The following is a 25,182-nucleotide window of genomic DNA, read 5'->3' on the forward strand; positions in this document are numbered from 1 at the left end:
TTATATGCTATGTCCTTTACCATTACTCAGCCTTCAGTCGCAGCAATTCAAGGGTGGGGAAGGAGAGACAGGGCAGGGGGAGTGTTGGGGAAGGAGGGAGAGGGTAGGGGGAGTGTTGGGGAAGGAGGAGAGAGGGCAGGGGGAGTGTTGGGGAAGGAGGAAGGGTGTGGGGAGTATCGAGGAAGGAGGAGAAGGTGGTGGAAAGTATTCGGGTGGAGGAGGGCGGGGAGGGTGGTGAAGAAAGCCAGGAATGTGCCCTGATGAGTATCAGGAGTAAATCCCTGCTGTGCCTGTCCAATCATACCCACCTGAGAACCTGGCCAGCACAACAACGTCCTCCCGTACACGCCAACACCACCACCACCACCTACACCACCACCACCACACCACCACCACCACCACCTACACCACCCACACCACCACCACCACCACTACACCACCCACACCACCACCTACACCACCCACTACACCACCCACACCACCACCTGCACTACCACCACCACCTACACCTACACAACCACCACCACCACTCACACCACAAGTGGGGTCCCCACAAAGGCTCCTTCCTGGGGCTGCTGCTGTTCCTAATTTATTTGAACAACCTGTCAGAAGGTGAGAGCTCAGACATGTCAATGTTTACACATGATGCAAAGATGATGACAACTGTAAAACAGAGAAGGACTGAAGTAAGTTACAGGAAGACCGTGACAAACACCAGGTGATGCGAGACAAACGGCTGCTAGAATTCAATACCAACAATTGTAAGGTAATGAGAATGGGGGAGAGAGATCAGAAAGCAGCTACACCATAAAGGGTAAGGCAGCTACGGGCATCAGAAAAGAAAGATTTGGGGGGGGGGGATATAGTTCCAACACAACACCAGAGGCACACACAGACAGGATAACATCAGCAGCATCTGGAACGCTGAGAAATATAAGAACATCGTTTAGAAATCTAAATCCGGGTACCTTCAAGGCAGTTTTCACAACATTTGTTAGACCAATACGACAGCCCATCCTGCTGTTAGTACTTATAGTAACGATGTAGTATATGTGTGACGTAATGGATAATTAGAAAAGAAATCGTTACTATTGAATTTAGACAAATCGGAAAAGGCTTTGTATTTTTGTTGCAAATACAATCTAAACCAACCTGACCTAACCTTCCGAGGCCTAGTACACACTATATGACGCCTAATATAGTATATATATATATGTGCTATACTAGGCCTAGGAATATTTAAGTTTGTTTTTTTTAGTTTCAGATTTTCAGACTTACAAAGTGAATAGTACCAAATTCTACTATCTAATTGCTTAGAACGTCATTATTTGTACTATAGTGCTCATTGTTACAAAAAGTACTATCTAAACAGCAGGATGGGTTCAGTACTGGAATCCGCACCTTGTGAATCATAAAACAAACATTTAAAAAGTTTGCAGCAAGATTGGTGCCGGAGCTTAGAGGGTGAAGCTACGAGAATAGGCTATTGGTACAACCTTAGAGGATAGAAGGAAGAGAGGGAGTATGATCACAACATACAAGATACTGAGGGGAATAGGTAACGAGGCCAAAGCTAGCTTCTTGAAATCGACAGACAGGTCAAGAGGACACAGGTGGAAGCTGGAAAGAGAAATGAGCGGAAGGAATGCAAGGAAGTACTCGTTCGGGTAGTACCTGTACGGGTAGTAAACACGTGGAATGTACTGAAAGAGAAGCTGTGGAAGCCACCTCCATCCACAACTTTAAGGCCAGATTCGATAAAGAATTTGAGCGTAAAAAGAGTTAAGTTGTAATGCAAGAGGTGCAGCAAGGCTGGTAGGATGGACACAAGGAGCTAGACCTCACTCCCCGTAGACACTGTTAGGTAAGCACCACCACCAACAACACCACCACCACCGCCTCCAACACCGCTCCCAACACCTCCAACACCACCACCAACACCACCAACACCGCCAGATACCAACAGTAGAAGTAAACATATTGGTCCATAGGACGTAAATCCTATTTATACTCTGCCAAACACTCACATTCTTGTCTACCACTAACTTGGAACAATTTAACGATCCTGTCTATTATATTATCCGTAATTTGTTCCACAAATCAGAAACCCGAATTCTAAACCAGTATTTCCTCAGGTGTTTGCTCAATGTTAACATATCCAATTTATATTTATTTTTTTCGCGTTCTATTTTATATTGATATATTTAACACCCTATTAATATCCCCCCTTTTGTTGTACCTATTTTTTGTTAATGTCTCTCCATGACAGAGGTTCCGACCTCCTGGGATTAACTTTGTCCTCGTCCCCCTATTTACACGGTCGAGAAAATGTATTCACATTCTATAGTAAGGAGGCCACATTCTATAGTAAGGAGGCCACATTCTATAGTAAGGAGGCCACATTCTATAGTAAAGAGGCCACATTCTATAGTAAGGAGGCCACATTCTATAGTAAGGAGGCCACATTCTATAGTAAGGAGGCCACATTCTATAGTAAGGAGGCCACATTCTATAGTAAGGAGGTCACATTCTATACTAAGGAGGCCATACCTGAACTGCATGATCTAAATGGCACCTAAGAAGGGCGAAGACACATTAAGATGAAGGATGTATCGTCTTATTGCTAAAGTTTCTAGATATGAATCCCTGTATCCTATATGTCTGATTTCGAACATTATGTATACATATGGTATCGAAGATAAAGGGGAAGGAGTAGAGTGAAAAGAGAAGAGAGATGAGGAGACTAAGCGAAGGCAGACGGAGAGATGAAGTTGTAGAACAGAGTAATAGAGAAAAGATGTGATAGAAAAGATAAGAGAATGAAAATAAAAGCAGGTTGGTAGAATGAGGGAGGGGGGGGGGGTGTAGTAGAGTGGTAGATAAGAGGGGAGAAGTGGTAGAGCAGGCTGGTAGATGACAGGTTGTAGAAGGATGGTGGCAGTGGTAGAAGACAAGAGTAGTGGTAGTGAGAGACGGTAGAGAGAGAGTAGATGGTAGAGGTAGTAATGCTCTGTATTAGAATACCTCTATAAGGTAGTGGTCAGCGCAGACGGTTCACACCTTTAAGGGGGCCAGGGTTCGACCCCAAGGGCTGCACGAGACCGTTTGACGCGTTTCCTCTCACCTGATGCCTCTGTTCACCTAGGTTAGTCATTGGCTTATTCATAGGTGGACCTCGATAACCCTAACGGGTTCCCTATTCCTAGCCTCGCTATTGGAAAGTTTGTAATGGTAATGTCAATTGTGTTAATGGCAGTGGTCATGGTCATAAAGCAATGACCACTACCATGATAACCATGACCATGGTTACCATTAGTGGTTAACCGCTACCATTATTGGTTGCGAATCGACTTGAGAATGGTCCAGGACGGACCGAAACGTCGTCGTCCCTTCGCCTTCTAGTGTGTGGTCTGGTCAACATTATTGGTTAATGGTAGTAGTCAATGAACCGAGTTTGAACGACGGCTCTGTGTGTCACCTTTGTGAAAGAGAAAACATGCACTCCCTTGAACATTATATCGTAGAATGTCCCATATTGACTGACGTTCGCCCACCTGGACTGAGGTATATTGAACTCTATAAATACTATCTAAATACTGAAGCACTTGATGATATACTGGATTTGTATCCAAGATTGACTGATATGCAGCAGTTATGCCCTGTATGTGATGTAACTATAACCTGAGCTTGTAAAACCATCGTAATCACCTTCAGTGGTTGGTTGTTCAGTTAATCATTGAACTACATGTTCAACAGAACTCAATCCCTGTCCATGGAGAATAGAAGAAAATGTATATATGGTGGTTAGCATTGTGAACATGTGGCCGCGTCTGTGGTAAATAATAATAATAATAACAACACACAGAGGTTGTGTTAAGTGTCCCCTCAGTGACACTTAACACTGTTAAGTGTTAACACTTAACACTCACAACAGTGGTTACTGTTGTGAGTGTAGTTATGGTCATGCTACACATAGCGAGCTGAAGTTAATTGTATTGTTGTAAGGTAATGAGAGAGAGAGAGAGAGAGAGAGAGAGAGAGAGAGAGAGAGAGAGAGAGAGAGAGAGAGACGAGAGTGAGAGACGAGAGTGAGAGACGAGAGAGAGAGAGAGACGAGAGTGAGAGAGTTGATCTCAAGTACAAGTTAAAAATGACCTCCAAAATGGCGTCTAATAAGCCTAAAACTCTAAGGTTCTCACACACAGTCACGCACGGAATTCGTAAGAGAATAAACAATCGAGGATCCCTCGATTGTTTCAAGCGCGGGTTGGACAAGTATATGAGTGGGATTGGGTGGTTATAGATAGGAGCTGCCTCGTATGGGCCAACAGGCCTTCTGCAGTTACCTTTGTTCTTATGTTCTTAAACAAAAGCAAAACAACTAAAATATAATGTCTTGAAAAAAATAAGAATCCGGACTGAAGGATTCGAACACCTTCTAAAACGGTTCCCAACACTGAAACAAAATAAAGATACAAACTAGAATAATATAAACCACACAAAAAATACGAACTAGAATAATCTTGCGAGTCGGGAACCTTTGGGTTGACCCCGCCCGCCGCCATCTTAAGACTGATTGACAGCCCGACCCAGCCCAGGGCCCTCGTTTGTTTTAACAGCTCCGCCCGCCACAAGGTCAATGTTTGAACTCCTGTTTTGCTTTTTCCGTCTTTGAGAACCGGCAAACGGACCAAGCAAACAACTGGAGGGAGCAGGAGGTGGCGAAGGCAACGAAGCGGCTAAGAAAGGTTAGGCAGGAAGAGGAGGAGGAGGACAGGAGAGGAGGAAGTGCATGTATAAACGATATAAAGTGGAAGTATAGACGACAGACAATGAATAAACGACATAAGGGCTCTGGTGTTGTCTGTTATGTAATTGGTCTCAAGACTCCGGCGGGCAGGCGGAAGAGGATGTCCAGACGAGAGGATAATTTGACTCGATGTTCCTTTGTTTTTGTTTATGTTCCCGCCAAGAGGACTACGTCATAACACCGGTGCTGGGACACCCAACCACTAAACCCACTCATTTAGAGACGTGGTGACGTCACAGGCTTTCTGCCCCTCCACCGCCACTATCAAGTCGATTATTAAAATGGACTTTTTAATGGTTAAATTTTATAATAATGCATATGTGTAATGCTGCTTTAAGTTTCACAGGGATATGATTCCCCTGATAGCAAGAAATGCAAGTATATTATAAATCTTTATATATATATATATATATATATATATATATATATATATATATATATATATATATATATATATATATATAATTTTGGAGAATTGATTTTTGAATTACCTCCAACAGTGAAAAGAAATGTACGAAAGATTGAGAAAATTCGTGTTAGAATTATTAATCTTACTTTTTCGGTCATATTTAATAATATATGTCTACAGGAAAGACTGCTACCAAAATATACTAATATTAAAGCGCACGACCCAGCAGCAAGGAATCAAGCCTTCACGATAAAATATCGCCAGGATCTGATTCGTGATCAGATATACAAGGCAGAGAATGAAATCAAAGACAACAAAACGCAACTACTTTATGCTACAAACGAGTGGAGAAATAGCAACATCGACGAAAGTATCCGTACCCGCATTGAACAACACCTCGACATCCTCACAGACCGACATCACCTCAGCACTGAAACAAGGATTATCAAGAAACTAACAATATATATATATATATATATATATATATATATATATATATATATATATATATATATATATATATATATATATATATAATTGATTTTGATATAACATTGATTTTTTTAATAACTTAATTTATGTATTTTATAATCATATGCATTTACGATTTAAAATAGAAACGAGGAGATGATGTTGGAGAGGAGGAAGGGGGAGGAGTGGGGAAGGGGGAGGAGAGGAGGAAGGGGGAGGAGTGGGGAAGGGGGAGGAGAGGAGGAAGGGGGAGGAGTGGGGAAGGAAGAAGAGAGGAGGATAGAAGGATTATTGTTGGTTTCGGGGCGACGACGATCAAGGGATGGGAGGCGCCCAAGAGAGGAGACTGGAAGTGGGTGGAGGAAACAGTAGATAAACGACATATGAGATTCAGAAACAAATAGTGTATTGTGAAGACTAATAATAAACAGAAGCTCCCCTATGACTCTGTAATATCCCCATTGGTCAAACTATTATGTATTAGCGATAAGACCTTCCATTAATGTATAATGACTTACTGTAAATATATAGCTCTTGAAATAGCACTTTCTCTGTAACTAGCTGACATTGTAACTATAAGGTGTGAAGGATAGGTGAAATTGTTTATGAAATAATCTAAGAAGAGGTCTGATAAAGACCTCTTGTGCCCTCTGTAATGCTTTTGCGCTACCGCTCACAGGATGAGTATGGGGTGCACAATAAACTAGCCACCTCCGGCGGCAAAAAACAAAACAAAAAAACTAGGGTGTCTCCTGGTCTTATTTATAAATGTACTATTGGATTCCATGGAGGAATCCAGTCCATCAGTCCCTGAATCCTTCGTGGGACGGATTCCGAGTTTGAATTCGAATCCACTGGGCCCAAAGTCATAAGAACATAGAATAAAGGTAACTGCAGAAGGTCTATTAGCCCATATGAGCCAGCTCCTATTTATAACCATCCAATCCCACTCGTATACATGCCCAACCCACGTTTGAAACAATCGAGGGACCCCACCTCCACCACGTTACGCGGTAATTCGTGATCTGTCATGTGTTGACACTTTTAACACCCTATTAATATCCCTCTTTGTTATATCCATTCATCCACTTGTACACCTCTATCATGTCACCCCTAACTCTTCGCTGATTCCAATCCACTGGTCGTAATGATTAATTCCAATCCGCTGCTCCTAATATTGGAAGCCAATCCACGAATCCAGAATTCAAATCTTTTCCGATCGACAATAACAGTTCTGGCCGATCATATCCACCGCGTTTGGATATTATAGAGTGGGTAGAGTTTTTCATCCACTCTACTGACTCACAGGTGTCCAGGCGATAGACATCATCTTGTGTGACTCGAAGCATCAGCTCAAACCGCTGACGATGAGCGGTCGATAATAAAATGAACTTATTAGGAAATACCAAGTAATAGACTCGTAATTTAGTCTCGTAATTTAGACTCATAATTTAGACTCGTAATTTAGAGACTCGTAATTTAGAGACTCGTAATTTAGAGACTCGTAATTTAGAGACTCGTAATTTAGAGACTCGTAATTTAGAGACTCGTAATTTAGAGACTCGTAATTTAGTGACTCTTAATTTAGAGACTCTTAATTTAGAGACTCTTAATTTAGAGACTCGTAATTTAGAGACTCGTAATTTAGAGACTCGTAATTTAGAGACTCGTAATTTAGAGACTCGTAATTTAGAGACTCGTAATTTAGAGACTCGTAATTCATACGTCAGGCTGCGAGCAGGCACGTCCAACTGGTCTGGTTAACCAGTCCATCAACCAGGAGGCCTTGTCAGAGACCGGGCCGCGAGAACCTTGATCCCCCGAAATCACCGGCAGGTAACTAACTGCCAGGTTCGGTAACAGTCACCTGTAAAACAATAATAGGCGACAGTAATAATTGTCTACATGTTATAGCCAGCAATGGTGAAGGGGGGGGGGTGAGGATGGAAGGGGAGGAGGAGGGAGGGGAGGTGAGAGAGGAGAGGGAAGGGTGAGAGAGGACAGGGAAGGGGGAGGGGGTAGGGAGGGAAGGGATAGGGGTGGTGGTGGGGGAGAGAGGGTAGGTAGAGGGGGGGGGGGTTGTGGGGGAGAGAAGGGAGCAAACCCCCCCCCCCACTCGTGCCGATGAGTGTGCGTCGAGGATTATAATCGCTGCTCTATTTATTACCTCCGCTAGCTGGATTACCAGGATTTATTGGACTGTTGCTGGGATTACTCTGGTGTAGCGGGGGCAGAGCAGGCCAGACGCTGGGATTACCATGGGGGCATGACAGTGTTTTGTTGCACCCCCTCCTCCTCATACCTCCTTCCCCCCTACATCAATCTCATCTCCTTTTTCCTCTCTGTCGGTCTTTCAACTTCCTCGCTTTCTGCCTCACTTTACCTCTCTTCCTCTTCCCCATTTGCTCTCCTTCCTATATCCCTCTCCCCCTCTCCCCCACGCCGCTGCCTGGGAGCTAGTTCCTTTTAATTACCGGTATTGGAATGGTTAGTAGTTATTAGTGCTGTACTCACCTCTTTGTGTTTGCGAGGGATGAGCTGTGGCTCTTTGGTCCCGCCTCTCAACTGCCAATCAACAGGTGTACAGGTTCCTGAGCCTACTGGGCTCTTATCATATCCACATTTGAAACTGTGTATGGAGTCAGCCTCCACCACATCACTTCCTAGTGCATTCCATCTGTTAACTACTCTGACACTGAAAAAGTTCTTTCTAACGTCCCTGTGGCTCATTTGGGTACTCAGTTTCCACCTGTGCCCCTTGTTTGCGTTCCACCAGTGTTAAACAGTTTATCCTTATCTACCCTTGTCAATTCCCCTGAGGATTTTGTAGGTAGTGATCATGTCTCTCCATACTCTTCTGTCTTCCAGTGTCGAGGTGCATTTCCCGCAGCCTTTCCTCGTAACTCATGCCTCTTAGTTCTGTGACTAGTCTAGTGGCATATCTCTGAACTTTTTCCAGAGGTAACTTTTTTTTGTGCTTGACAAAGTACGTGCTCCATGGTGGGGCCGCATACTCTAGGATTGATCTTATATATGTGGTGTACAAAATTCTGATTGATTCCTTACACAGGTTCCTGAAGGCTGTTCTGATGTTAGCCAGCCTCGCGTATGCCGCAGGCGGAATTCTTTTTATGTGGGCTTCAGGAGACAGGTTTGGTGTGATATCAACTCCTAGATCTTTCTCTCTGTTCGTTTCTTGAAGTATTTCATCTCCTATTCTGTATTCTATGTCTGGCCTCCTGTTTCCACCGCCTAGTTTCATTACCTTGCATTTACTCGGGTTGAACTTTAGTAGCCATTTATTGGACCATTCATTCAGTCTGTCTAGGTCATCTTGTAGCCTCCTACTATCATCCTCTGTTTCAATCCTCCTCATAATTTTTTCATCATCACCAAACAGCGAGAGAAACGAAAGTCTACCCACTGGGAGATCATTTACATATATCAGAAACAGTATAGGTCCAAAGGACCGACCCCTGCGGGACTCCACTGGTGACGTCTCGCCAATCTGAGACCTCACCCCTCACAATGACTCGCTGTCTTCTGTTGCTTAGGTACTCCCTTATCCAATGGAGTGTCTTCCCTTTCACTCCTGCCTGCATCTCCAGCTTTTTCACTAGCCTCTCACTAGCCTCTTGTGTGGTACTGTGTCTAAGGCTTTCTGACAATCCAAAAATATGCAGTCTGCCCACCCCTCTCTTGTCTGATTTTTGTTGCCTGGTCGTAGAATTCAATTAATCCTATGAGGCAGGACTTGCCATCCCTGAACCCATGTTGATGCTGTATTACAAAGTTCTTTCGCTCCAGATGTTCCACTAGCTTTTTTCGCACATTCTTCTCTATCAGCTTGCATGGTATGCAGGTTAGGGACACTGGCCTGTAGTTCAGTGCCTCCTGTCTATCCCCTTTCTTATATGTCGGGACCACGTTAGCCGCTTTCCAAATTCTTGGTAATAACTCGCCAAGTTACAAATCACTGGCAACTCCCCTGTTGCCAGTGATTTATCTGCTGTGTGTGTTTACTCACCTATTTGTGCTTGCGGGGGTTGAGCTCTGGCTCTTTGGTCCCACCTCTCAACCGTCAATCATCTGGTGTACAGGGTCCTGAGCCTATTGGGTTCTATCATATCTACACTTGAAACTGTGTATGGAGTCAGCCTCCACCACATCATTTCCTAATGCATTCCATTTATCAACCACTCTACACCACAACCTGTGTGTGTGTTTACTATTTGTATTTACTATTTGTGTCTGCAGAATCGAACTATTAGCTCTTGGACTCCGCCTTTGTAACCAATCTATTTTTCTTCTATTATATCTGCTACATATATTTCTCTAACACACTTACACACCCAGGAAGCAGTCCGTAGCAGCTGTCTAACTCCCAGATACTTATTTATTGCTAGCTGAATAGGAGCATCAGGGTGAAAGAAACTCTGCCCATTTGTTTCCACCGTAACCGGGGATCGATCCCCCGGGCCATAGGATTACGAGTCCCAAACGCTGTCCACTCAGCTACCAGGGCCCCCAGTGTATGTGTATGTAAATGAAATTTAAATTTAAATTTAGATTTAAATTAGTTTATTGAGGCAAAATACATACAAAGGGATGAGGTAGCTCAAACTATTCTCACCCCGAGCAGTACAACGTGTTCATATTATATATATATATATATATATCTCACAAACAATAAACATATTACCGAACATACTGAGTGATAAACATACACATTTCTTCCTTTACACATGTAATATGTTACCAGATGTGTATGTTTTGTATTTCATTGATTGTACTTTTGAAGGTGTATTGATTAACAAGAAAGCGCTCAAGTCATTTCTTGCTTAATTTTTCCCCTAGTGGTTATATATTTTCACATTATTCATCACTTTAATTTCTTCGTACTTCACACACACACACACACACACACACACACACACACACACACACACACACACACACACACACACACAGTATAGAGTGAGAGAGCTGACCAGATATATTACCTGTCTGACTCTTAACCCTGTCTTCCTCCGTCAGATGCATGGCTACGGGGCGGAAATGTGTGCAGCAGCAGAGCTCCTCGGACCGCAGTCGCAGATGCTTCCGCAGCCGCAGCAGCAACAGCCACAACAGCACCAGCCGCAGCATCCGCATGCCGACTCCAAGTACGACACGGGTCCCTTCGACGACTCTGTCCACAGCGACTCCTACGTGTCCTACCTCGAATCCGACGACTCTATGACGGCTCCACTAAGCACGACCACCAGCCCCTGATGGTTGAGGCCCCGGGTAGTCATCACAGCGTAGCTAAGTCGTCGTCGTCATCGTCGTCGTCGTCATGATTGGCTCGGTCATCGCCTTCCGCCACATCATGTTCCTCCTTTCCTCCCGGTGGGGAAGAGGGTTAGGTCGAGTGTGACCGATCGTGGTTGCTGTGGCAGGTGGTGGTGATGGTGGTGGTGATAGTGGTGGGGACAAGTGGTGGTGGTGGTGGCGACGGCGAAGACTGTTGTAACAAACTTTTAGTTGAAGAATCATTTTACAACCCCGTGGTAAACACACAATGCACTAAATCCTGTCTCTCTAATGTCCCGGTTGGTCCAGAGAACCAAAACACACGGACAGGTGCGTATTAGTGTCGAGACTTGTGCAGGTCTTGTTATAGAGACCTTAACTTACACAGCTTACTAAGCAAATATGTGCACTTCCTCGTGTTCCATCAAGGGAAACTGATCCTTCGTAATAGACGTATTAATAATCCCATGGTCAAATATCTGGTCGGCAAGTCTCATCATCCAGATCTGGGCGATTTGAACTTTGACAGGTCCCACCATCTGAGGTAATGACTGGCATCCTGAAAGTCGATAGCGAAAATGTGCAATTTCTGTTTAAGATCCGGTTTCTGGACGTACAAACGTCCAAAGGTCCGCTTACGCTTAAAAGCGAGCAGATCTCTCATCCTGGATGTCCGGTGGATGAAATTCGGATATATTCCGCAGGCTTGTTGTAGTGTCCGGATAATGAAGACTTTGAGAGTGTACAGTGTTCAAAACGTACCATAAACGCCAATAAAAACAAAACATAAAACACCGAAGAAACGAAACCTGGGAAGTTCATTTCAAGGTCTTTTAAACTGCATTTCTGTGTTCATAAAAGTGTCCAGCAGATTTGTTTTGTATCTGTGGTGTGTTGGACACATGAGAGTGTGTGTGTGTGTGTGTGTGTGTGTGTGTGTGTGTGTGTGTGTGTGTGTGTGTGTGTGTGTGTGTGTGTGTGTGTGTGTGTGTGTGTGAATGACAGAGAGAGAGATCCATGTAGACAACTTCTGTTCCTTGTACTCAGCGCTGGTGTGCTAACCTGTGTGTGCTCTCACCAGACTGGACTGGACCCTCACAGTAGTTGATTCACTCGGTGTAGGCATGTTGATATTATTATTAGTTCTGTGTATGATAATAATGACCTTTTCGGTGTTCATTGGTGTGCGTTTCCCGTGTGTGTGTGTGTAACTGCTACGACATGACCTTTCTTGAGGTCAAGCCTCTCCGAGGCCGTGACACTCCTCTCCAAGGCATGACCCCTTTCTCTCTGCTTCCCTTAGGGGCGGTCATCCTTCTTTTCCCTCCCTCATAGGATGGGAGTTTCCCTTTAATCCTTCTAGGACGTGACTTCCCTAGGGCATGACCAACCCCCCAAATACTTCCCCTAGGACGTGATCCCCTATCCTTCCATTGTATTAATTTAGCTTGTTTTGGTAGTTACACAATATAAAATGTTTGTGATATGTTTGTAAACAATAGGCGAAGACGTTTTGTGAAACTTCCCTGGCAGATTATTATATTATTATTATTATTATTTTACTTATAATTATAATTTTCGGAGGAGGCTTTAATTGTTGTGTGTTGGTTATAAATGTTGTTTCCTATGTATTATCTGTTTTCTCCCCTCTCCTCCTCCTCTCTTTCTTGCCCCTGCTTTGCCCTCTATCCTATTCTCTTCACTCTTCCCATTTTGTTCTGCTTCCTAGTCTTCTATCCCCTTCCCTCCGGCTGTACACTTCACTCCACTGTCTTCCGCGTGCCCAATGACAAAGCTTTTTCCCCCACCCGCTCTCATCCATCCCTTTTTCACCTCTCATTTTCCGATTCCCTCACCCAGGGGTTCCCAGTGATCAACTTGGCGAGTCTGATGTACGTGTATGCAAGCGATCTACCATTAAAGTGTTCCATCTGCCTCGCCAGTTTATTTCCATCCTGTTGACAACGGCTTCCCCTCAAGTATAACAAATCAAGTCATGACTCAAATAACCAATTCATCACTTAAACTTATTCATTGGAAACGAACGAAAAAGTGACGATTTCTTCCCGTTTTTAATGTGTTGGTTTTGTGTTTCTAGTTAGCTCTTTAAGGTAAACCAGGGCTCCTAGAGTAACTAGTTTCCTGTTGCAGCGCCACAGTGTTGTGATCCAGAGAGGAATTGCCTGTTATACTCTAGGCACGCTCCCATGTGCTATATTTACCCATCCTCCTCTTTAGATAGTACTTTTTGTTTACCATGAGGACCACTGTACACATACTGATGTAATGGATAATTAAATAGTACCATTTGGTATATATATATATATAATATATTATACATATTTCAAATAAACCGATTGGAAGCAATTTTTTGAGAATAGCGAAAATTATTCTGCCTATTAGGCAAATCGAGCCTTGCATACTAGGCCGAGTAGTGCGATCTGTCTATTAGGTACGATACACACACATTGAGTGTGTGTGTGTGTGTATATATATAAATAAATAAATATATATCTATATATATATATATATATATATATATATATATATATATATATATATATATATATATATATATATATATATATATATATATAAACTGAAAACTCACCCCAGAAGTGACTCGAACCCATACTGCCAGGAGCAGCAATGCAACTGGTGTGTACAGGACACCTTAATCCACTCGACCATCACGACCGGTCAAAAGCTGATGGTAGCAGAGGCAAAATACTATGCCAAAGATTACCATCACAGTGCCGGCGGGCTGATGGGCAAAATAGCCTCGGCTACCATCAGCTTTTGACCGGTCGTGATGGTCGAGTGGATTAAGGTGTCCTGTACACACCAGTTGCATTGCTGCTCCTGGCAGTATGGGTTCGAGTCACTTCTGGGGTGTGAGTTTTCAGTTTATATATATATATATATATATATATATATATATATATATATATATATATATATATATATATATATATATATATATATATATAGTTAGTTTAGGACAATAGAAAAAGAAGCATTTGTTGAAGCAATGAAGAATTATACTGCCTTAATGTAGAAAACGCACCGACAATATTTTGAAAACATATATTAATATAAAGCTTATAAATATGTTAATGTCATCACCAAAAGTAATTTACTTGAGTGGCAAGGTCAGGAAGGTTGTCATTGTTCTGCCCAGAGTTATTACTGTTTGATGTGTAATTATTGCTGTGATTGTTGTCATCGTTGTTGGATGTGTGTTAAAGGTGTATATGTCATTGTGGATGGACGTATGCGAACGCACACGCACGCACACGCGCATGCACGCACATGCACGCGCGTGCGCGCACACACACACACACACGCACACGCACACACACACGCACACACACACACACACACACTCACACTCACACACGTACTGCTACTGCTGCTTCTAGCAAGGAAAAGAGCAGTGGTCGTAGTAGGCATTAAGGCACAAAATGATTCAAGTCAGGTAGAATGAAAAGCTAAGAACAGAGCCATCTTGAGGTTATCTTGAGATGATTTCGGGGCTTTAATGTCCCCGCGGCCTGGTCCTCGACCAGGCCTCCACCCCCAGGAAGCAGCCCGTGACAGCTGACTAACTCCCAGGTACCTATTTACTGCTAGGTAACAGGGGCATTCAGGGTGAAAGAAACTTTGCCCATTTGTTTCTGCCTCGTGCGGGAATCGAACCCGCGCCACAGAATTACGAGTCCTGCGCGCTATCCACCAGGCTACGAGGCCCCATAGTGACAAATCCTGAAGGGGGCTTACAGATGATGAGGGTCGAACAAAATAGAGAAGACTTTCAGGCTAGGTCGGTACAACAAGGTTAAAAATCGGTTGATAAAGATAGTATTCACAAACAAGACCACAAAAGAGGAAATTCTAGCAAAGAACAAACTGTTAAATGTAATGGGATACAAAAAGTATTTCTTCAAGGGGAACATGACAAGAGAGGAGAGAATTATGACAATGAACACAAGGAAGACTAACAGAGAGAGAGACAGGAAATGGGGAACCACAACCCCCCATATCCTACAATCCTGGAGAGAAATGGGGTAACCCTCCACATGCAGTTCAGCAAAAACAGAGAGAAGTGCAACACCCCACCTTCCTCCCCCATAGAAACCTTCCTCACTCTAAGCCCTCCCTGTGTCCCCATTCAAATGTCTACCCTCAATTCCCTTGGTCCCACACCCCTCACCCCAGAACGCTCCAAGGCCCTTTTAACTATCTCGTAATTTGCCCCACCCATGGAACAACTTCCCACACCAGTGGAGCGTCCATAAAGGGGGAGAGTAAGTGAGAATAGTCAGAATTAAGTGAGCTTTAAGGCAATGAAATCAAACATAGATGGTATTATCAATAAAATAAGTGAACTTGGGGAAAGGTGACAGGAAAAAAACCCAGACATAACAGTACTCATAGAAACAAATTTGACAGAAGTCAAAATGCAGTGTTTCTGCAGGAATACTATGTAGAAGAGGGGGAGGAGTGGCCGTTACCTTACTTTGCGATGATTTTGGGGCTTAGCGTCCCCGCGGCCCGGTTCTTGACCAGGCCTCCTCGTTGCTGGACTGGTCAACCAGGCTGTTGGACGCAGCTGCTCGCAGCCTGCCGTATGAATGAACCACAGCCTGGTTGATAAGGAATCCGTGGTGATAATGAAGGACTGGTGTGTTGAAGAGATGGATATCCCAGGCTGTGAAGGGTTCAAGGACTACATAACAGGCACTATGACAATCGGAGAAGAAAACTAATATTAGTAATAATATATAACCCTCCACCAAATGATAGAAAACCTAGGCAGGAATATGACAAACAGTATGACAACCATTAATATAAAAGAGAGACCAGCTTCTGTCACTTTCAGGACTGGAACCAGATTGTTAATTATGGGTGACTTCAACCATGGGAAGAGGTAAACTATGGTGGGGGGGGGGTGGGAGCAGTGATGCAGGAGGGGGGATGGAGGCAGTGATGCAGGAGGGGGGATGGAGGCAGTGATGCAGGATGGAGAGGAGATGGTTGGGGGGGGGGGGGCGGTGAAGCAGGTGAGAAAGAAGATGGCGGAAGGGGGAGGGGGGGGGCAATAATTCGGGAGAGAAGGAAGATGGGGTTGCAGAGGAATGAAGCAGTATCTCCCACACCTTAGAACGGAACACAAACACCAACAGACCAAGCAGCATAAATATGCAGCATCGTAGGGCTCGCAGTGTGTACATGGATATCTAAGGCAATGGTACAGGGTTGCAACACTACGGACAGGCACCACACGCTTTAGCTTTATAGTCCAAAGGGTTTGGAAAGGATGGGGAAAGGAAGAGGGATGGGGAGGTAAAATTCTGGAAGAGGAAGTGGGTGTAGAGAGAAGAGGTTTGAAAGTTCGGTGGCCTGTCCACCATGGGTTGGCATGTGTGTGTGCCGTTTGTATGTGTGGTATGTTGGGTTGTCAGTACATTGGCTGGGTGGCTAGTGTGTGTGTCCTAGCAAGTGTGTGGAAGCCCTAGAGCCGCCGGAGCTGGCTGCAGGAGATTAATCTTAGCAACATCAGGGCGGTTACTCTTCTGGTAGCACAATTGTTTATTTATTTTTTATTAAATACATTTTAAGTAAAAATCGGGTCCGGGAAGAGCCAATCATCTGGGTCGTCTGGTAGACCACTTAGTATTTGAGGTCTTGGGAAGGCCTGATCATGGATGTGTCTGATCACTTTTTGTTGGAGAGTGATTCTTGTGGTTGTGGTGGTTCATGGATCTCATAGTCACTGGTTGTGTTTACTGCTTCGCGGGGTTCTTCGGGGTCTGGGACATACATGTGCTTCATGCGCTACAGCTGCTTTATGGCCAGGTAGCTGAGCCTGGTGTTCATTGGCATCATGTTGAGTCTCTCATGGATCTGGTGTGTTGTTACCCTGTCCGCCAGCGACAGGCCCGCCGCGAAGCGAAGTGCTTTATTTTGGACCCGTTGGATCTTCAGCATGTTGGTTAGGTTCAGGGGAACGTAAGGATACTCAAGGCTAGGCCTTATAATCATTCTGTACAGGTGGAGCTTGACATGGGATGGGGCTTGCCTGAAACGGAATCGCCTCGACAGGGAATCCTTAGCCATCGCTGTCGTCTTGGAGACGTACTGGGTGAAGTTAAGTAGCCTGTTGAAGTTGTATCAGAGCACTGTGTTGGAGTTTGATATGGCTATGGGTTCACCCCTGATCCTTATTCCCCCCTGCCCCCCGAATCTTTAATTGTGTAGGCCATACAGCCGACAGTGCTAATTTGGATCTTGTCTGGGTTAATGGTGATCCTCCATTTTCTTTCCCAGATAGCAGTCCTAGCTAGTTCTACGTTCGCCTTACGGGTTACAGTTGAGTGTTTGGCTGTTCGGATGCTTGGGTTTGATGTTATTACGTGTGTTACGTCGTCAGCAAATTGGACGATGATGGTGTCCCTGTACTCCTGTTGGGGCAGGTCATTTACGAAAATGTTGAAGAGGACCGGGCTCAGGCTCGACCCTTGGGGAACTCCAGCTGTTGGGGTGAAGACTGCTGCCGATTTCGCCTTGAAGCTGGGAGTAACTTGCCTGTTCTTAAGGAAATTTCTGATCAGTCTGAGGGTCCAGTTTTTGGGCTGGTAAGTCTGCTAGTTTGTACACAAGGCCATCGTGCCATAGGCTGTCAAAGGCCTTGTATATGTGTCTCGTCGCAATCAGGGCTACCTGTTTTTGATGGCAAATTGAGCTGACAGCATCATAGAGGATATTTATTGCGCGCTGAGTTGAACGTTGTGCTCGAAAGCCGAACTGTTTTTCTGTGAAGAGACTGTTGTACTCCATATAGTAGTTGAGACGGTTGGACATGGTTTTCTCAAAGCATTTGCCTATTGTGTCCAAGAGGGAGATTGGGCGGTAGTTGCAGAGGGTCTTGTTAGGGGTTGGTCGTTTTGGAGGGATGTTAGATCTATCAAAGGGGTGCTGAGTAGTGAGGCGGCGTTCTCCGTGGTTCATTGGTTGACACGGTTGAAGTTTAAGTTGTTGAAGGCTCTGCTGTTTGATGCCGTGAGTGTCTCTTGCCATACTGCTCCCATGAGGTCAGCCTGCACTTGTGGGTCTTCTATTTTTGCTTGTTGTTCCTCGTCATCTTCGTCTAAGAATGTGTGTACTAGGTGAGTGAGGCTGGGACTAGCCGAACCCAAAAGCTGTTTGATCTTGCGCCAGAAGTTACCAGTTTCCCTTTTGTATTGGTTTGCATGGCTCACTAGAGTGCCCCAGATGTGGTTCCTATGAGTCAGCGTTATGTCTACGGTTGTCCTTCTGAGTGTTTGTAGGGCTAGGACAGGCAGTTGGCCTGTTTGGTAGTAACTGTTGTAGGCTCGTTGGTACTCGTTCATTTCGCCTCTGATTTCTCGGGTCGGCTTATATTGCTGGTAAGTCCTTGTAGTGGACCGTTGCACACACACGCACTCACCACATTATTAATCTTCCCAGGGCTACACAATATCAATACCTTGGAGTGGGGATAGGTTCTAAAATAACATTCAAAGAAGCAGATTCGTTATCCGAATGAAAACAACAAAATCTGGAACAATCACAGGGTTATGGCTAGGAGAAGGACACAAAGTTTTAGAAATGTTTTACATACATGCCGGCCTTCTCTAGTTGGTCACACAACGAGTGCCTTCTCGCTCTTTCTTCTGGTCGGTGGGTAAAGGTTTAGCTTATTCAAAACAATGAAATGCAAGTCACAACCATAGCTCAAAGATGGACCACATTATTAAGATTGGAAGCCAAACAAACATCGGTTGAAGTAAGGATAAAAAGGCTCGATGCATGCGTGCTGACCAAAATACTGACCAGACCAAGACGCATTTCACTTAAAGATATAATCACTGGAGCACCAACATGGGACACAACAGCTTCCAAAAGAAACATGTGGCCCCACTCTGCACTACACATCATCAATACATTGTAACACAGTAACACCACCGCTGCTACCACTGTAGTGCTGAGGACAACCTCTGCCACTGTAGTGCTGAGGACAACATCTGCCACTGTAGTGCTGAGGACAACGTCTACCACTGTAGTGCTGAGGACAACCTCTGCCACTGTAGTGCTGAGGACAACCTCTGCCACTGTAGTGCTGAGGACAACCTCTGCCACTGTAGTGCTGAGGACAACCTCTACCACTGTAGTGCTGAGGACAACCTCTGCCACTGTAGTGCTGAGGACAACCTCTACCACTGTAGTGCTGAGGACAACCTCTACCACTGTAGTGCTGAGGACAACCTCTACCACTGTAGTGCTGAGGACAACCTCTACCACTGTAGTGCTGAGGACAACCTCTACCACTGTAGTGCTGAGGACAACCTCTACCACAGTAGTGCTGAGGACAACCTCTACCACTGTAGTGCTGAGGACAACCTCTGCCACTGTAGTGCTGAGGACAACCTCTACCACTGTAGTGCTGAGGACAACCTCTACCACTGTAGTGCTGAGGACAACCTCTACCACTGTAGTGCTGAGGACAACCTCTACCACTGTAGTGCTGAGGGCAACCTCTGCCACTGTAGTGCTGAGGACAACCTCTACCACAGTAGTGCTGAGGACAACCTCTACCACTGTAGTGCTGAGGACAACCTCTGCCACTGTAGTGCTGAGGACAACCTCTGCCACTGTAGTGCTGAGGACAACCTCTACCACTGTAGTGCTGAGGACAACCTCTGCCACTGTAGTGCTGAGGACATCCTCTGCCACAGTAGTGCTGAGGACAACCTCTGCCACTGTAGTGCTGAGGACAACCTCTGCCACTGTAGTGCTGAGGACAACCTCTACCACAGTAGTGCTGAGGACAACCTCTGCCACAGTAGTGCTGAGGACAACCTCTGCCACAGTAGTGCTGAGGACAACCTCTACCACTGTAGTGCTGAGGACAACCTCTACCACTGTAGTGCTGAGGACAACCTCTACCACTGTAGTGCTGAGGACAACCTCTACCACAGTAGTGCTGAGGACAACCTCTACCACTGTAGTGCTGAGGACAACCTCTGCCACTGTAGTGCTGAGGACAACCTCTGCCACTGTAGTGCTGAGGACAACCTCTGCCACTGTAGTGCTGAGGACAACCTCTACCACTGTAGTGCTGAGGACAACCTCTACCACAGTAGTGCTGAGGACAACCTCTACCACTGTAGTGCTGAGGACAACCTCTGCCACTGTAGTGCTGAGGACAACCTCTACCACTGTAGTGCTGAGGACAACCTCTACCACTGTAGTGCTGAGGACAACCTCTACCACTGTAGTGCTGAGGACAACCTCTACCACTGTAGTGCTGAGGACAACCTCTGCCACTGTAGTGCTGAGGACAACCTCTACCACAGTAGTGCTGAGGACAACCTCTACCACTGTAGTGCTGAGGACAACCTCTGCCACTGTAGTGCTGAGGACAACCTCTACCACTGTAGTGCTGAGGACAACCTCTACCACTGTAGTGCTGAGGACAACCTCTGCCACTGTAGTGCTGAGGACAACCTCTGCCACTGTAGTGCTGAGGACAACCTCTGCCACTGTAGTGCTGAGGACAACGTCTACCACTGTAGTGCTGAGGACAACCTCTACCACTGTAGTGCTGAGGACAACCTCTGCCACTGTAGTGCTGAGGACAACCTCTACCACTGTAGTGCTGAGGACAACCTCTGCCACTGTAGTGCTGAGGACAACCTCTGCCACTGTAGTGCTGAGGACAACCTCTGCCACAGTAGTGCTGAGGACAACCTCTGCCACTGTAGTGCTGAGGACAACCTCTGCCACTGTAGTGCTGAGGACAACCTCTGCCACTGTAGTGCTGAGGACAACCTCTGCCACAGTAGTGCTGAGGACAACCTCTACCACTGTAGTGCTGAGGACAACCTCTACCACAGTAGTGCTGAGGACAACCTCTGCCACAGTAGTGCTGAGGACAACCTCTACCACTGTAGTGCTGAGGACAACCTCTGCCACAGTAGTGCTGAGGACAACCTCTGCCACTGTAGTGCTGAGGACAACCTCTGCCACAGTAGTGCTGAGGACAACCTCTACCACTGTAGTGCTGAGGACAACCTCTACCACTGTAGTGCTGAGGACAACCTCTGCCACAGTAGTGCTGAGGACAACCTCTGCCACAGTAGTGCTGAGGACAACCTCTGCCACTGTAGTGCTGAGGACAACCTCTACCACTGTAGAGCTGAGGACAACCTCTGCCACAGTAGTGCTGAGGACAACCTCTACCACAGTAGTGCTGAGGACAACCTCTGCCACAGTAGTGCTGAGGACAACCTCTACCACTGTAGTGCTGAGGACAACCTCTGCCACAGTAGTGCTGAGGACAACCTCTGCCACTGTAGTGCTGAGGACAACCTCTGCCACAGTAGTGCTGAGGACAACCTCTGCCACTGTAGTGCTGAGGACAACCTCTGCCACTGTAGTGCTGAGGACAACCTCTACCACTGTAGTGCTGAGGACAACCTCTACCACTGTAGTGCTGAGGACAACCTCTGCCACAGTAGTGCTGAGGACAACCTCTACCACTGTAGTGCTGAGGACAACCTCTGCCACAGTAGTGCTGAGGACAACCTCTGCCACTGTAGTGCTGAGGACAACCTCTGCCACAGTAGTGCTGAGGACAACCTCTACCACTGTAGTGCTGAGGACAACCTCTACCACTGTAGTGCTGAGGACAACCTTTGCCACAGTAGTGCTGAGGACAACCTCTGCCACAGTAGTGCTGAGGACAACCTCTGCCACTGTAGTGCTGAGGACAACCTCTACCACTGTAGTGCTGAGGACAACCTCTGCCACAGTAGTGCTGAGGACAACCTCTACCACAGTAGTGCTGAGGACAACCTCTGCCACAGTAGTGCTGAGGACAACCTCTACCACTGTAGTGCTGAGGACAACCTCTGCCACAGTAGTGCTGAGGACAACCTCTGCCACTGTAGTGCTGAGGACAACCTCTGCCACAGTAGTGCTGAGGACAACCTCTGCCACTGTAGTGCTGAGGACAACCTCTGCCACAGTAGTGCTGAGGACAACCTCTGCCACTGTAGTGCTGAGGACAACCTCTACCACAGTAGTGCTGAGGACAACCTCAGCCACAGTAGTGCTGAGGACAACCTCTACCACAGTAGTGCTGAGGACAACCTCTGCCACAGTAGTGCTGAGGACAACCTCTGCCACTGTCACAACTGCTAATGATAGACATCAAGAGCTAAAAACACCTCCGTTTAATTAAACTTGTCAAAGAGTTAATTTTAATTAATTACTGTAATATTAATTGATAATTGCCTCAGTGACTCACAGAGTAAAGATAATGAAAACAGCAGGAACTGAGTGAATGTTCGGTACCGTGGTATTTAAGACTTAGTGATAACCCATGTAATTTGATCAATTTGTAACATGATCAATTCAATATTATTTGCAGGAAATAATTAAATATTTCTTGGACATTCATTAATAATCCTAATGAATGTTCGTGGGCTGTAGCTGACTGGCCCATCATAGGACTAAACAATGGGGGGGTGGGGGGAGGATTTTTCACTGACACTCAAAGATGTAAATTAACAGTCGTTTATTTATAGACATTATATCCTAATTAGAAAATGTCCTCCCAGACAACGGGAATGACAATGTTTAAAATGTTGTGAAACAGTTACAGATATTTTCCATGAACCTGCTGTATCCCAGGTCTATTGGCAGACCTGTCCCCCGTCCAACGAAACTGCTCCCTTCCTTGTTCGAGCCCAAATTCATACTAATTCTACTATCTGACTTACTCTCTCTGAACTCCCACCCTTTGGCACCACACTGGAATCCTATCACGAAGCAGAACAAAGCTGGGCCCACCTTACCCATGGAAGACCAAGGCTGGCCCTGCCTGTTGACCGGGGCACTGGACAAAAGGACACTGACCACTGGGCATGGTCTTACCACGAATGTCTGTTCTGTAAGAGGGGAACTACCTCATTCTCCACATTGGATGGCAGATACCCAGAGGCTGCCTATGCAATTTGTCGCCAGTCAACTTGAAGAGGCCACAGCAGGGTAGGCCTATGTCCTGGTCCCACAGAGGGGCCAGATTTCTGGAACACACTGTCTCTCACCTGGCTAGAAACCTTGATAACGTAATGGCCTTTGTACACACACTGCAAATTGAATGAGGTCTCCAGAGTGTTACACCTGATCAGTGTCCCATATTTCAAAGTGCCAACCACACTGACCCACCCCTCACTCAAGGACTCAAGAGGGTCGTTAACCTCAAACCACCCTTGAGGAGACCTGGTCGACGACCGGGCCGCGGGGTCGCTGAGCCCCGAAATCACCTCAAGGTAACCCTCAGGCTACCTCACCGAAAACCACCCGAATCCTCACAATACCTTGAATACCTAACCCATCAAATGGGCAACTCACCCTGTCGACGAAATACACGCAGCTTTTGTTAGGTGAGTTCCTTGGGGAGTTTTGCCAGCAGTTTTCAGCTTAGTGTTCTTCAAGGGGAAATAATCAGACTAACCCCCCCAAATGTTACACTTCATTAGACAACTAAACAAACTCAGTACCTGAGAGCCTCACGTGCCACCAACAGCAGAGCAGCCCAGCAGAGCAGCCCAGCAGAGCAGCCCAGCAGAGCAGCCCAGCAGAGCAGACCAGCAGAGCAGACCAGCAGAGCAGCCCAGCAGAGCAGCCCAGCAGAGCAGCCCAGCAGAGCAGCCCAGCAGAGCAGCCCAGCAGAGCAGCCCAGCAGAGCAGCCCAGCAGAGCAGCACAGCAGAGCAGACCAGCAGAGCAGACCAGCAGAGCAGGCCAGCAGAGCAGACCAGGAGAACAGGCCAGCAGAGCAGCCCAGCAGAGCAGCCCAGCAGAGCAGCCCAGCAGAGCAGACCAGGAGAGCAGGCCAGCAGAGCAGACCAGCAGAGACAAGCAACAAGACAACAGCACATATATACACCGAGAACTGGGTGATACAAATTGAAGCGCAATCTGAAACGTTAAACAGGAAAAAGAAAAGTACAGAAGAAAGGAAAAGAACAGTAAACAGGAAATTGGAAATGGGATAGGATGAGGGGAAATGAAATAGGATGAAGCTCATGGAAAGGGATGAAGGGACTTGGTGATAAAAGGGAGCAGCAGAGATAATGGGGATAAGTGGACAAATGAGAAGAAGCAACACGTGATAAAAGAAGGAGCTGGGGACACAAGGGTGGAAGAAAGGTGAGTATGATGGTGTACAGCATGGGGAGAGGGTGTACATTATGGGGAGAGGGTGTACATTATGGGCAGAGGGTGTACAGCATGGGCAGAGGGTGTACAACATGGGCAGAGGGTGTACAGCATGGGCAGAGGGTGTACAACATGGGCAGAGGGTGTACAGCATGGGCAGAGGGTGTACAACATGGGCAGAGGGTGTACAGCATGGGCAGAAGGTGTACAACATGGGCAGAGGGTGTACAGCATGGGCAGAGGGTGTACAACATGGGCAGAGGGTGTACAGCATGGGCAGAGGGTGTACAACATGGGCAGAGGGTGTACAGCATGGGGAGATAAGGTGTCGAGGATGGGGAATAAAAAAAAAAGGTAAAGGGAATAGGACTAGGGACAGAAGAGGTGGAAATACTGACGAGATGAAATAAATGGACATCGACGAGGAAGTTAAAGAGAGACAGACAGACAACGCCTCGTGGTCCAGCAGTTTTTTTTTTTATTATTAATATGTCCTACCACAGACGTGGCCAGACATTTACAATGCTAACCAGCATATATACATTTTCTCCTGTCCTCCATGGACAGGGTGAGAAATCTGTTGAACATATAGTTCAGGGGTTTATTGAACACTCAACCAACCAGTGAACGACTTTGATATGCACACGCAGGTCCCGGCCCGGCAAAAAATAATTTGTTGATAGCGTTTCCTTTTACAGGATGTCTTTATATATTTACCTGGCTTATTTATCTTTACCTGCACCTGGGAGCTAGACAACTGTTGTGGGCGGCATATCCTGGAGAAGGTCAGTACTTGGCCTGGTAATTAAGACCGACACAGCGCGGGCACACGCGGGCGCACGCACGCACGTACGCACGCACGCACGCACGCACGCACACACACACGCACACAAACACCTCACATCCATGACACTCATTCGCGCCGCGACAAAACTCGGGGAGGA

At 46.0% G+C, this 25,182-nt stretch overlaps 2 protein-coding genes across 5 annotated transcripts in view; both read left to right on the plus strand.

The window, feature by feature from the left end:
• Window positions 1-12,920, plus strand: part of LOC123753960 (LIM1_Isl and LIM2_Isl domain-containing protein tup) — a 74,341-nt gene extending 61,421 nt beyond the window's left edge. For all 4 annotated transcript variants that reach the window (XM_045735982.2, XM_045735981.2, XM_045735980.2 and 1 more), the window contains one exon: window positions 10,728-12,920. In XM_045735982.2, the coding sequence (XP_045591938.1) occupies window positions 10,728-10,964 (237 nt within the window). In that variant the 3' untranslated portion in view covers window positions 10,965-12,920. The remainder of the gene's footprint in view (window positions 1-10,727) is intronic.
• Window positions 12,921-18,074: 5,154 nt separating this feature from the next.
• LOC138355771 (uncharacterized) lies at window positions 18,075-24,075 on the plus strand. Its single transcript, XM_069311262.1, has 3 exons — window positions 18,075-18,079; window positions 18,992-22,200; window positions 23,576-24,075. Exons 1-3 carry the CDS (start codon window positions 18,075-18,077, stop codon window positions 24,073-24,075), a joined length of 3,714 nt encoding a protein of 1,237 aa, XP_069167363.1.
• Window positions 24,076-25,182: the final 1,107 nt, after the last annotated feature.

The sequence above is a fragment of the Procambarus clarkii genome, chromosome 6 (genome assembly GCF_040958095.1).
Source record: "Procambarus clarkii isolate CNS0578487 chromosome 6, FALCON_Pclarkii_2.0, whole genome shotgun sequence".
NCBI lineage: Eukaryota > Metazoa > Arthropoda > Malacostraca > Decapoda > Cambaridae > Procambarus > Procambarus clarkii.

Coding starts and splice junctions, on each gene's coding strand:
- LOC138355771 (XM_069311262.1), top strand. Junction 22,201..23,575: donor TGAGGACAACCTCTGCCACT/GTCACAACTGCT, acceptor AAACAAACTCAG/TACCTGAGAGCCTCACGTGC.